Source organism: Pygoscelis adeliae, unplaced genomic scaffold (genome assembly GCF_000699105.1).
Source record: "Pygoscelis adeliae isolate BGI_AS28 unplaced genomic scaffold, ASM69910v1 Scaffold8, whole genome shotgun sequence".
NCBI classification, from domain to species: Eukaryota; Metazoa; Chordata; class Aves; order Sphenisciformes; family Spheniscidae; genus Pygoscelis; species Pygoscelis adeliae.
The window spans coordinates 899,542-914,668 of NW_008825260.1; the positions used below are offsets into that span (position 1 = coordinate 899,542).

The 15,127-nt window shown below is 40.4% G+C and overlaps 1 protein-coding gene across 1 annotated transcript in view; it reads right to left on the minus strand.

Annotated features, from left to right (window-relative positions):
- SATB1 (SATB homeobox 1) overlaps positions 1–15,127 on the minus strand; it is a 75,374-nt gene that overhangs the window by 27,392 nt on the left and 32,855 nt on the right. Inside the window, exon 8 of the mRNA XM_009329516.1 lies at positions 8,393–8,605. Coding sequence (XP_009327791.1) covers positions 8,393–8,605 — 213 coding nt within the window. The remainder of the gene's footprint in view (positions 1–8,392; positions 8,606–15,127) is intronic.

The following is a 15,127-nucleotide window of genomic DNA, read 5'->3' on the forward strand; positions in this document are numbered from 1 at the left end:
CCTCCCCAAGGTTCCCCTTTCCATTTTATTCCTTTTATTCAATCTTGCTTTGATATTCTTTCAGCTTTTCGGAGACTTAACATTATAAGTTATCCGTGGTTCGGGCAACTGGGAAACAAGAAAATTCAGCATATTGTAACAAGTGAGTGCATCTGAAATATGAGTTATCATTAACTGACCACTGTGAATTTCAATGTCATAAAACAAACTAGGTGGAAACCTGTCAAACAGTCTTGTAGAGATTTGTGAACCCTTACATGATTTCTTTCCCCCACGCAAATTGAGTGAAAATTGTAAGTGCAGCATAAAAGAATCTCTAATGAAATAGAAACCTGACAGATATAACTTAATTCATGCCTTATGTCCAGTACACTCAAATGCATGATAATGTAGAAAAGTTGTGGCTTTAGATTTAACTTTTAAAAATATTATCTTATCAGTTTAATTCTTAAGCTGTTTTTAAGAAAGCGATAATTTAGAATAGTGCATATTTTAACCACTCATTCATGAAATCAAGATAGGGCTTTCCTAAAACTATTAATTCTAGTTGTATTTCACTTACATACATCAAATATTTATTCTTCTTGCAGTCCAGGTTAAAAAAAACAACAGGAAAACAAGACAAAATTATTACACTACCACCTCTACGCTGCATCTGCAGCATTAAGGAAAACAACAAAAAATACATCAGTAGTGACATGATGTACAGAAGACTATCCTTTCCTTCATCCTCTGGAAATGGTGGAAGTGATGTTTCAACACCAAGAATCATCCCACCAAGGTTACAGTGCAGTTTCTGCAATATCAGTTGAGAGGTACAAAAAAATCAGCAGGTACTCAGCTTATCCTACAATATTCTCAATAGTTAAGGATAACGACTTTCTTTAGCAACTACTCTTGCAATACTTGCCCCAGATTAGTGGACTTAATGGACGACTAATCCTAAAGTGGACCAGAGGAAAGGACAGACTGGATTTCTGCCAAGAACCCACAAGGTGATGATGCAAATCAAACCTTTAGATTTTGATTCAAACCTACTGGTTCATAGTGAGGTTGTTGAGAGCTGAATTACTTGAGCCATTCAGAAGTTACACGTCTAGTCTGTTAGTCATTCAGGCTATCTCTAAATCTAATGGACAGAGCTTGGCACTTCCAGAGGGTGATTCAGCATACTCTTAAGTATGTGTCTAAAACCACGCTTCCACTATCAGTTTAATCCAGTGCAACTCTGCATCTTCCTGTGCTCTAAACTCCCTTGAGGTTCAAAGGGAAATCATGACAACATGATAATTCACCTTCTAATCTCACTCTCTATGAGCTTTCATATGTCACAGGTCTCATGATATGAGAGTCAAAGGGTTTGGGTGAGAGACGTACTTAGGCAAATCATCAGCCCATTTTTTCCTAGAAATGTCACGCTCAATTTGTGTTAACTATCCTCCATAGTGCTTTTAAGATAAAATAATCTAGCCCAGAAACTGGGAGTGCATGCCACTTTTGCTAAGCCTGATTTGTCTATCAGGCTTTTCAGGAGCTGTGCTAACACATGCCCATTAGCTGCAAGGGGCGAAACCCCAGCAGGAACAAGGCGCCCACACACATTTCCACCTGCCTCCTTCTGGCAGGCACTAACACTTCCTGGTGTCTGAAAACAGGAGTCCTAAATGAAAAGGGAAATGACGAAAAATCCCAGAATGTGGCATACAGTTTATCACATGATTTGCTTTCATCTGAAAACAACTGATACTTCACAGCCATGACCTGGAGAGTGAAGCATTTCCTTTTCTGCAGTGTGGCATTTCACAGGTGACACCACAGTAGAGGATGGCCAAGCCTGTGCCAATGGCTGCTCAAAAACATTTGAGGCATCTGGCAGTGGGCAGCGTGAGGAGCAGCACCATGAACCTCCCTTCTTCCCATCGCAGAGCGGGAAAACGCATGCCTCACACTGGGCAAATCAGCATGGGGCCGCAAGAGCAGGTGCATCACCTGAACGCCACACAGTGAAATCATTTGAAAATTACAAAATCAGTGGCAATTTTATAACCTTTGAATGAAAAGGATTCACTAAAAGGTAACCGACAACCGATGTGGATGTTAAATATACAACTAGAGACAGGCTTCTCTGCTTGCGTGTAAAAATCAGGCTAAGCTAAATTAGAACATGAAAAAGTGATGGCCTTCTCAACACGCCTTCTTGGACCTTGGGTTTAAAATTTGGCAAAGTTATTTCAGTCCTTCCCAGAGAAATATTTCTAACTTGTAACTAATCTTTGAGGGTCCTGACGGGAAGATGAGAAGACGAAGATATTCAGCTAGGATACACAAGTCCACGGTACCTTTTGGGAAGGAAACACTTTGCTCGTGATCTTGATTGAAATGCCTCTTTTCTATAAGCACACTGCCTTTTTGACTGCTACTCAGCTTCAAAAGATAGCTTCATGTTGCAGCAGCACTTCATATACCACTTAACCGAGCTGTGAACACCCAGATCATCAAAAACCAAGACTCACACACCACGCTGGAGACCTAATTTAAATTGTGTATCTTGGTCCACACTTTTCAATGCCCAATTTAATATGGATATGCACTTAACCCAGGGGAATTACTGAAAAATCCTCATTCTGGTGGCAAATCACATCTATCTTTACACAGATACAACAAACTCAACAGCATCTAATATGTCACTGAAGTTAAAAAAAAAAAGAGACGACTCCTATTGCCCTATTGCCTTCTGTTGATATTGAATTAGGAAGTGATCAACAGAAAACACTAATATCTGCATCAAAATACCATATTAGCCCAAAGAGCTTCAGGAAAATGAAAGTCTTAAAGTAATAAAATGATGGGTTTGGGGATTATCAAGATGTTGTTCACAGTCATATCCTCTCCCTCTCCTATTTACATCATTGGCCAAGTATAAAAATTCTTCCCCCGCCTCTTAACAATTTCTCTTCAAAGATCAGGTATAGACTGTGGCTGGACTAGATGGACCATTGGTCTGCTCTGGTCTGATGAATTCCATGCAATAATGCTAATTAACCTCTTGGAGAATATCCATACATAAAACTGTTTCATAATTTATACATAGCAAGCATCTAGGCTGTTGTGTTGAATTTAGAATTGAGTTCAAGACAGAAGCTGGGTTGAAAAAACACCCTCCTCCTCAAAAAAACCCAACAGAAAACAAAAAAGCCCCCAACAGTGCAACTTCAGGACTTGGGAGAGGAGGTGGAAAAAGTATTCATTTTGGAGAGAAAAACAAAGCAAAACAAAACATAATCTCTCATCTCATCCACACTTAAGCACAACCTCTCAGGCCACCCACACTTACAGCCACATTTTCTGTTTAGGAAAGAAACCACAGATCAGCTAAAGTTTTTTTTGACAGTAACCAGATTTTGCAAACACTAACTGAACAGGGGAGCATTATTTTACAAACATAACACACTGAGAATCAGAAACTCGTTTGGCCATCCTCCTATCACCAATCAATGTAGTCATTTAGAAAGACTTGGAGAAAAAAAAAACAACACATCCATCCCTTCCTGGCCTGCCCAGATATATATCTTCTCATCAAATAAGACTGATTACAGTAGCAAGAAGTTCTGGGTTAATTCAATTTTCCTAAACAAAGGACAGGTTGTTACAGAAGGAATAACCAATCTGAAAAGGTTTTCACAAACATGGAAGCTTATTTCTTCCCCATCGAAACTGAAACAAAAAAATCTTTTATAACACATTCTCATAAGTACTGTTTTAGCTTGGGAACAAAAATCTTCTTTAATCCTGGTTTAGCTTTTAATATTACATCGTACATTAAAATTCATAAAGTAGTTCATTCCAGGCAAAACAAACTACTTTTCAGTTCTGCTCTGCAAATAGCACAGGAGGTACAATAAATGCTGTTGCTTTCAGAACAGCTTTTATCAGGACAAGGTTTACTACTCCATTATTACAGTGGCGCCTGGAAGTGCAGTTATAGTTAAGTGTCAGGGTTTCCATTAACTCTCCTCCATGGTGGTTTTTGCAGGGGGGTGAGAGGGTTGCATTTATTATTTTGTTCATTTTTACTTTCATTAAAATGCAACTTGGCACAAAGACTATCAACCTAAATCTCAAATTTTGCAGACTTAAAAATAAAAATTTTGCTGGGGGTGACGTATGACGTGTGCATGTGTGTGAACTCCAGGGCTCCACTGTCAAGTTTCATGGGAGCTGGTGTTATCCAGAGCTCCTTACAACTGAGGCTGACTGGTCCTCAAACACCAGCAAAGCAGCGCCCTCCTCAAGACCAGTCTTTCAAGAGTGACATCCTATCTCTGGGACCCAAGCTGAAATTGCTTTAGCATGAAGGAACTGTAACTTCTCTGCAGTCAGAGGGAGGCCAGGATTATATTTATGAAGATGAAGGTTTTTGTCAATTGACTACCCAGCACCATGACTCATGCAAGATTTGTGGATACTTCTTAAAACATTGCCTTGTTAAAATTATATTCTGCTCTCGACGTTACACGTGCTCTGTTTTTACACAGGATGATGATGGGCCCCAAGAGTTACCACAAATTTTCTTTGGGCAATATGGGTGGTGAGAAGGTTTTCTTCCTCAGTTCTGCTGAAATGGAGATTACTTGTCCTGAGAAGGAAGCATTCATAACTGTAGGATGGCTAACAAGCTTTAACCAAAATATTTTGGAAAAGAAAATCTATGACTTGGTCACCTGTCTCCATCCTCCCCCCAGGCTGTACTAAGGAGGAGGGAGTCCTCTTCCCCCCACCCCCCAAACTGCCCCGATGAGAGGGAGAGGCTATCCCTAGCACCTCCCTGGGGAACTCCATCCACCCTGAACATAGCTCCACACTCAGTGTCCTCTGAAGTATCCCCACATCCTCTTGTTCCCACACAACGTATAACAGATTTATCCTCTGAACTTGACTTAGGGATACTCAGAAAGGACCTCTGTGGGGTGATCAGCAAGATGAAGGTGTTGAAAAGGGGAAAAAAAAATAATAAAAGAAAGAAATAGAACAAGAAAGGACCTTTTTTTCTTCCTTCTAGGTTGGAGAGGTTAAACTATGTCTCCATGCAGTACCTACCTGATGGAGATGCTAATATTTATAAATTCCACTGCCCCAGGAAAGAGCCTGACAGACAGGCTTCTGCCCCAGCAGGTGGCAAGACGAACAACATCCAAGGGAAAAATTCTTGTGTACATCATCTCCTTGCACTCAGTCCACCAGTATGGAAGACAGTAGCAGACTTTTACAACTTGACCAGCTTAGAGGGCTATACATGTATCCCAAAAGCTCATGCATTAGAGGCTAATGATTTCAATTAAAAAAAAAAAAAAAAGATTTTGGTTTTTTGTTTAAGTCAGAGAAAAAGGGAGAAGTAAGGGGGACAAAGACCTTCTTAAAGGATTTCAAAAAAGAATTGGAAACAATCCAGATACATTAGCTCAAGTAGCAACTAGTAAGAATGCTGTAAAAATGAGATAAATTCAACACAGTTTCTTCTAACTCACGCACTAGGGTTTATGCTTGGTGAGTTCCTACTAGCCTATCAGACCTCCAAGGTCACACTTTCTGTTTTTGCATGCAACAGTATGCAAAATTCACACAGAACAAGCTCAGCTGCTAAATGGTTAAGTCTGCTCTACTGTCTGGCCACCAGTTGGCAACACAAAAATGCAAAATAGATCCTTTTCAGGATGTTTATTTTCACATCCTTCTGAAACTGATAACTTGCAATTGCAAAATAAACCTTCATGTGTGGCATATTAGCTCCCATTTTTCATGGTTTCATAGTTTAATTGTTTCAAATGTTACACTGGTCTAAAGATTTAATATTAAATATGTTGGCTCTTGCGTAAATTCTGTTGTCAGGATAAACGGTCTGTTTTGTCTTTCAATAGTTATCCAAGAAGCTCACAGCTAAGCTAGAAAAATATTATGCTGTATTCGTGTATAGTGAACTTTAAATAATTGCTTATAATAAATTTAGTAGTAAGGACGCTAGTAGTTTTATTTCCTTAGTATCGAATATTCAATAAACTGTGGACATTTTGGGGGAGTATCAGAGTAGTAGGTTGCATTAAGAAGTTTGCAGTATCCTGACTATAATTTATTTCTGCTACGATTTGTAAAGTTATACTTGCCAGGGCAACAACTAGAATAATTTCATTATTATTTCTAGCATTAAGTATTGTACTTATGTTACCAACATGGATATTTCAATTTTCAAACTTAGAGCTCACACTTAGTAGCAGGTGCATGTAGCAGTGCTACATGCATTTATAGGTGGGTAATGCCAGCAACATGTAAAAAGGTCGCACAGAATCCCAACTCAGAGGTTTCTACATCCTCAGTCCATCCACTAGGTAAAGTGCATATGTTTTGCTGAATGACAGAGAACAATATAACAACTAGAAAAATAACTGTTTTGTTCTGTAGACCTCAAGTATTAGTATAGGAGGTTTCCCTGTTAGCTTGTTTTCCTTTTGAAAAGGATCAAAACAAAACCGTATGCTGTTTCCACTTTGAACTGTTGCGATGAGGTTAACTATACTTCTGACTCCCACTAGAAAAATGAAATGTAATTATGAACAAAAGCACAGTAGAGACAGATAGATTCCCCCCTCCAATCCCTAAATTGGGACTTATAGTATGTTTTGTCAGTTAAGAAAACCCCTAAGTCTCACTTTCTTTCTGGCTGCAAGGGATTTATACAGTTTAAAGTGTGAATTAAAACCGATACAAGGACTACCTCTGACTCGACATCCTTCTGGAAAGTCCTGTAATTAACTCTGTTCTTTAGCTGTGAAATTGCCCAAGACCACTTGAGACAGAGTGAGACATTACCTTGGCAGAAAGACGTAAGTTAAGAAGGAGGGTTAGCCTTTGCTCTGAATTACCTGGGCTGTGGGAGCAGGTACAGATATTAAAACAAACTCAAATGTTATTTCAAACACAGTTATCTATATTTAACTATTTCCCACTAAAGCATTACTATGTAAATAGATTCTCATCCTTTATCTTGAAGAATAATCTGTAGTGGATTTCACAGACTAAACTCAGTTAATGATAACAAAACTAGACCATTAGCAGAGTCTGTTCTTTCTGCTAAAATTTTTTTCTCTCCTTGTGAAAAGTACTGCAACAGGTCAAAGTGATCTTTTGTCCTCCCTTTTCCTACCATTTTGTTATTCCTTACTTCAGTGTGGTCCTTAGCATCCATTAGCTGCAGGAAAATTAGAAAAATAACCTGGAGGAATTTATAGCGTTCAGAATGGGTATGGAATACAGTCATAGGCACATGCCTCAGCCTGGTTAGTAAAAAACTGCTCTGTGTTTATATACTCAACCATCACAAAATTCCCACAATCCCAAAGTCTTGCTTTGTATAGCAAATCTGGACTGTGTATACTGCACGATTCCCACATATCTGTAGATCAGTTTGTTTTGTCCTTGCATAGGTACTTGAGCCTATGCTGTGTCCTTGAGCCACAGCAATGCAGAGTATTTCAGAAAAGGTATGCTGTTTTTTGGAGTGTTTCATCCACAACCACGTTTCTTCTTTGTGGAAAACCTATGCATTCCTCTGGCTCACACCTGTATTTCCCACAGACCCTAAAACCAGCATCAGATTTCCCTTGACAGATACAAGGATTACACCACCGAATTTCTGGATCCCACTCTATCAAACTTCTTAATTTTGGGAGAGTTAAACCAATAGTCCCAGTAGATTTTACAGAAATCAATAGGAGTTTCATTTGAACAAATACTAAACGAAGCTTTAATGAACATATCCCAATCTTTCAGAGCAATGGATACAGCAAGCCTGTTATGTTACCCAGTTGTCAGTAGCTCGACCTAGTGAAAGCGTGCCCAGCATTTTGGGATGGAGTCTTCTTTCCCCCATCCCTTTATTTTTACCTGTTCATTTTCTGGAAGATAATTTTTAAGGCAATACGATGTACTCAGACTTCTGCTTTCATTCACACTCAGTTTAGTGGTCCAAATCCTTCAAAATCCCTATTTGAACCTCTAACATTAAAAACAACGCCTGAGAATTATAGGAGAAAGAGACAGCTAAAAGCCAGCATGTTCCAGGCCCAGTAAAGCTCGTATCTCAATAAAACAAGCAAAAAACTCTGTAGGGGCCATAATGGATAGAATTTATCTTAAAATGAGAAAATAGGTAGTAATAAACTGCTACTATCATCCATTATATTTCTTAAATTTAATTTGTGATATGCACTGCAAATAATGATTCTACCAGCATTTAAAAAATGCAACAGTAAAAGCTTTCTTCTTTTTAAGAAAGGTATCACCCAGCAGGACAGTGAAAAAGCACAACAAGCAAATGCAGAAGACAGAGAGAGTGGTTTACTTGTGGAGGCCGGCTGGGCGGTGTGCTTATGAGAGGCGCGGGCCCCATTGCAGAGGCTGCGTTCAAGCTCCTTTCCCTTTCGTCCTGGTAAATTCGATCTCGTTCGGCTTCTGGCAGCTGCAAGAAGTTCTGCATAGCCCGAAGGTTTACCAGTAAGGACTGTGAGGCAGTCTTGGGATCCTCTTCCTTTCGGAGGATTTCTGAGAGCAAGCCCTGTAGGGAGGGAGGAAAAAAAATGCGCTGGAGAGTTAGCCTAGGAGGAAAAAAAATACGCTGAAGAGTTAGCCTAGGTAAGTGCCTGTAAAACCGTGCTCTGCAAAGCCACTGCTTATCAGTCCTCTTTCTTCTTTCCACTGGGCTGAGAACGAGAGCAGCAAATGCACTATTCACTCCACATAGGAATATATTAATGGCAATTTAGGTAGCAGAGAAGAGAGCCTCAATTGTACCCTTAATTTTATTAAGCATCTGTTTTCCATACAACATAAACTGAATCTGCCTAATAGGTCTCCTTCCTTTTACTGGCTTAACTTGCCATGAAATCTTTCACAGTCGCCAGACAATCACAAGACGTTAAGAATAAGTGAAATACAGATAGTCCAGAGGCATGACACTGGCGTGTTCTCAGGCTTCCCAGACAAAACACATAGCCAACCTAAAGAAACAGCTTTCCACATTTCTAGCAACTTAAGCAGCTTTTTGAAAGGAAGTGGTATTTCACAACTAATCTGAGACAATAAACTCACAATGTTCCTAAAGTACTGCTTAACTGACTCAGGTCCATATTTTTCACAAGTCAATATTTTGAGAGTTGTATATTGGAGTTTAACAACAAGTGAGGAAACTCACTGTTGGATGCTCCCCCTCCTTCGCCCTTCTCCTCCTCCCACCATCCCCCTCTCCTCACCAGGACAACCCTAATCCTCACCCAGCCCATCGCCTGGGCTATTTATTTGAGCACTTGCTGTGCAGGTCCCACTTCCTAAGTCCATTTACCATCGTCGTTGTCCTTTGACCACTTTCAGAGTCCAACAACGACAGATAAAAAAGCGAGCACTGGGAAGTGGGAGGAAAACAGGGCATCCGTAGCAGCGAGCCAGAGATGGGCAGGCTGCAGACGATAGCATGCCGCCAGCAGCTTGTACAGACCACACCATGTTTCCTACGTAATCATTTCATCTCGGTTCTCAGCAATGGAGCAGGCCTGGCAGTCTGGGACACCTAATTACTCTAAAAGATGAAATATTTATAAACCTGTGAGTGCAACTAGAACTTTAATGTCAACAGGTTCTTGAAATCTCCCCCCTGCCAAATTCTCTTTTTAAATATGTCAGGCATACAAAACGCTCTACTGTCTTGAAGTAACAAGGCGGTGATAAGAAAACTAACTTTTGCAAAAGCAAGTGTGAACTTCTTTTTAGAATAAATGCTGTTGCCATGCTGGGACAAGGAGAGGGTTGGTATGGTAGGCTTTTATTGCTAGTGTAACACGGGAACATGGATGTGATTTTAAAGGAATAACACAACCTAATGTTTCTTTTCCTAAAGAATGTTGTTATTTGGGCTAATGGAGGGGTGAAGAGCGGAGGGGGGCGGGGGAGGAGGCAATCCTGACTGAAGTTATCCATTCCTAAAGGGAGTGCTACAGAAAGCTACGGCCCAAGCATCAGGTCCTGCCACCTCTGTAGGGAAGTCTGATGCTCACAGCACCTATGGAAGTTGTCACCTCTCCCAAAGGTCCTACCCTATCGGGCAAAAGCACCCCAACAAAGGTGCTGTGGCAGAGCCACTGGTCTCAGGCAGCTGTGCTTAGGCAGGGTCAGAGCCCACCCAGTGCAGCTCTGAGCTCTGCATTTGCCCTGTCACCCCTCCGTCTCTCAGGGACAATGAGGATGGAGGTGCTAACCACTACGCTGGGGCCAGTGTGGTCCTCATGGCCCTGTCTGTTCCTCCACACATAAGAGGGAAATGGGATGGAAAACACAAACAGTCTTTCCAGCACTAGGCATGAAAAATAATTTGGACAAGGATTTAAAAAAAAAAAAAAAAAAAAAAAAATCCTGCGACATACTTTCTTACCACTATTCTTCATCCCTCCTCTTTTCTGGTATCCAGTCTTCATCAGAAGGTAAACAAATGAGTTAGAGACAAAAGTGGCGTTTGGGTGGAGTATAAGTTTTAAAATTTGTCTTAGAGATTAGTCTAATAATGAATTTACTTATTTACAAATATGGAAATTAAATTCTTGTCTACCATTTTTTTTCTACTTCTGAGTACTCAAACCCACAGTTACTATTCTTTGTCAGTGGTAGGGTTACACAACCCATCCTCCAAGGGAGGCAAAAAATGATTTTGTGCCACTGAAGGCAAAGCTGTCTGCAGAGCACAGGATGTATGATGGAGGTGTAAACACATGTGATTTCTGACTGCTACTGTGCTGAAAACAACCACACCAGGATTAAAAAGAAGAAAGAAAAACTAAACTCAAGTGGACTGATCATTGGCAGGAGAGGAGACTCCTTGCTAACAGCCAGCCCACTGTCAACCACAGGAAATGTCCTTGAAAAATACTTTAGCCATAATAGAAAATATTTGCTCGTATAAGACTTTGCCACATAGTGGGCAGCTAAAAAAAGCAGAAAAGGCTGTTTTTCTTGTATAACTTTTCTCCCCTCAGTGAAATAAGTAAACAAAGAAAATTGGTTTCTGTATTTTTCCTGGGTTTGTCAGTATAACCATTGCTGCAGGACACCTCTTGGTGATTAGAAATGCCGTTAAGCATTCATTCCCCTCTCCTTCCCCGATCACTGCCGTGACTCTTTGCATGAGCTGGGAGCAGAGCAGAGGACACAGATGGGGAGAGAGGAGGGGAGATGAGAGAGTGGGGAGAAGGCAAGGAGGAGGCGTTTGCTTCTAGGAGCTTTGAACCTAAAGGTCAGAATATGTGAGGAAATAACATGAAAAAAAAGGTGCAGTACCAGGTGCAGGCAAAGTCTTACAATACAGTTTGCCTGCTTCAAATATTACTTCATTGCTACTACATATGCTTCAATTTTATGAGCACCAAACTTCAGCTAAAGATTGTTAGACAAGATGTAAAATGGGAAAATCCTAGAAAGAAAACATCAGCTCTCACGTCCTGCCCCATGCTGACGTGCAGAGATTTACTGTTCGTTTTACCAGGCTTGAACTGGTTTGCCAAGACACAAGTCTTGGTGTGATCTTCTGGTATTGTACCTCAGGTTGCATAAAAGCTAAATACTGTTTTGCACAGAGCTTATAAACACCATCAGGCTGAGAGTCCTCCTCTCTGTTCCTCCCTTGTATTCTTTTCTCACTGGATATGTATTTTCTTAAAATGTTACCAGGTCCCACTGAAAAAAAGAAAGTTTACAGATCATCACAAGTCTAATTCATTACTAATTGCACAAAAATGTTCAATAAATATTACCAGGGCTTTCAAAAGCTAATTATGAATTCTTTAAAACTGGAGATAAACGAAAGTGTCTGCCAATGTGAACAAAAACACTGCCAGGCTGGCCCCCAGTTCGTCTCCTGTTTGAACGTAATTGCTGATTCAAATAGATTTTATCAGCCTGATAAAACTTCAAAGCTCCCAGAAGAAAAATGCAATTTGCCCAAACCTCCCCAAAACATGCAGCACATCCCTGAACGCTATCCCTTTCTGTTGCAGGGTGCTCCCATCCCATGTCCAGGTGGAAGATTATTCGCAAGCTCCACCCACAAGCCTGGATCCCTGCCAAGTAAGTTATAAGCAGACACATTTATCTATGCCGCTTAGTAGCAAGAGGAGAGCTGTCATGATAGTGTAATAGCACCTTTTTACCTTTTATTCAATAGTGATATGGATAGCGTGCTTTTTCTTAAATTACACTACGAAGAATTATATGAATACAGTGGCAATTTCTGTTATACTTAAGCAGGCAAATTTCTCTCTACCACATAATTTACAGAACTCAAATTCAATAAAACATTACATGATGGTCCATTACTGTTATCAATTTTGAATAATCCATCTTCATTTTTCATTTTACTGGAAAATAAAGTGTGCCAAAGACAAAGTGGAAGAAAAAAAAAAGTGCCTGAGAAGGTGGTTTGTGTAAACTTAGATTTTGTTTTAAAATTACACGGAGCCGTTTACTGCATCCAAGCGTTCTCCCTCGAAATAGCAATCGCCCAGAATTAGCATGAGCACAATCCTAAATACACAGAAGTTTTCACATATGAGAGAAGGCATTACACATGAACGAAAGGCAATGTATCCTGGCAGCTAATATTTTAAACAAGCATGGGGGTGAAGTAGAAAGGAGGGGGAGAGAAAAGGTATCTGGCAGAAACACTGAGAAGTACTCAAAAACCTTGAGATGAAAAACTGTCACTGGTGGGAAGAAGAAAAATTACAATAGTCAGACGTGGCAAAAGCAGCAAAAAGCACTCCCCCTCCTTTCGCGAAGATGGAGCCGAGAGGTCACCTCCGTACGGCAGCACCCGAGTTCATGCAGCAAATGTTATGGTTGAAAGTGTACACAAACAGAGACAGGCAGCCCCGAGTTACAGTTCCAACCACAACCATGACTAACACAATTCCTTGCTCGTACATACATGTCACCCTGCCATGCACCAGGTTAAGCTACGCCTTCAAGTCAAATGTCAGACTTGCCTGTGGGAACCCAAGCTTTCCGTTTCCTGACTCATGTTTACATTTACAAACACACACAACAGAAAGGGTAGAGGAGTTTGCTTATTTGTTTAGGGCTCCGAAGGTGGTTCAGCGGAACAAATGCCGATGCTCCGCTCCAGCTCCCTCAAGAAGAACAAAACAGAGTAGAGAAACTCCCAGTTTAACTGCAAATTGGGGGGGGCAGGCTGAGCCTCTCTGCTGATGGGAGGCTGAGGCAGAGGCTGGCGTGGGGCACCGCGCTTTGGGAGGCTGCCCCGATGCATCGGCATCACCCCGCAGCTGCTCGGTGCCACCCAGGCTAGTAAGCTGATGACAAATGCCATTTTCTGACCAGCAAAGTGCAGGAAAAAACTGAATTTGCTCTTTCAAGAGAGCGGAGGTGCCTGCACAGTGCACTGACATCAGCTGGAAAAAATACTACGTTTATTAATTCAGCCAAACGGCAACTGAAACATAACCAGCTCAATTTACTGAAATTACCCTAGCAAATATAGAGTGGTACACACATTTGGTAGCCATGCTTGAGGTGAAGCTCGGATCTGCTAGCACAAATCCTGACTCAACAAACTTTTCCATGGTACACTACAAAGAGGTGCTAACAGGATTCAGTTTGTTTCTTTGCAGCCAGTGAACTGGAATCGCAACTGCCGAAGGACAAATAACACTTCAGACACCACTGTGCTCTGAAGCCCTCCTAGAAGGACCACTGTGAAATTTGTCATGGGGAGAGGTGCTCCATCCTCCAAAACCACTTCTGCTCCCTACAACAATTGTTCTATTGTGCCTGGATAGATGCTAATTTTCATTCAAGTTATAGCTTTCTGGACTCCTCTTTGATTAAACTTTGCAAGGCATATTCCTGAGAACTACACATTTTTGAAACTACCATTTTGAAGTTAAGGATAGGTGGGAAGTTATCCAAGAAGATATTAAGGACACCTGTTCAATTTTCTGAGGTGTGGCTGAGAGTTTTTTTCTGCCTTATAAATAGATGACAATTAAAAAAAAAAAAAAGACACCCTAGTTTTCAGAAGTAATTTTACCAAATTCTTTCCTTTGGGCTGGGAGGAAGCAGAAATATTTCTAGTCAACGTTTTTCCCCCCAATCAAAAATTCTTGGAAATTAGGGCCAAGTGTTGAATTACCACACTAAGTTGGTAGAACCCCCTCTTCCCACCCAAAACCCCCATCAAATTCTGTATTCATATTGCAGAACACAAGTCTGTAAAACAAGAGGTGCCAACATTTTCAGCCAATTCAACCAAAGTCCATTTTTATTGCCAAAACATTAAGCTAAATTACTCTTAGTTTATAGTTCACTTCCTTCCTTAACTTTTACACTGAAAGCAAATCTCTCCCCTCATCTGAGACTGTATCTCGACATCAGGGTTTTTTTGCGCAGAACTCCTAACCGATTTCAGTGAGATCTTCTGCTTTCAGAAACTGATGGCATGATATAGTCCCTGGACACGGCTCAAATATGCTTATGACAGTTTCAAAAATGTCAGTGGTAAGCCTGAGTTAGCTTTTTATCTCAGAAAACAGTAGATGAATTTAAAGAAGCATTTTCACTTGCTCTAGCCAAAAAAAAAAAAAAAGACAAGAGATATTACATCAATATTAGAAAATAACATCTAAATAACATGTTATTAAAGTGCTGCCCTAATTTTAGTTAAATGTGATGTATCCTTGAATAACCTGAGATAAATTTCAAAGTACAGCAAGCAAAATAAATTTAAATGCTTTCTTATAAGAATCATGGGTATCTCTACCTGTATTTATACTTGGACATTAGCTGTTACTGTGGGTACAATTAACAATTTTCAGTTTTGCAAAGGTGAAATGCGCCTACAACAAACTCCTCCGGATTTCAATGGGGCTTCGCTTCATATTAAAAGTATGCTGAGATAATTCTTGGCAACACTGAGGCTAATATTGCCTAGGCTCCTAGTATTCTTCCTTTCTGTTCCCTATGTTTGCCACAATACATAACAAATACTGCAAAATCTTATGTAGCTGACTGCAAATACTCA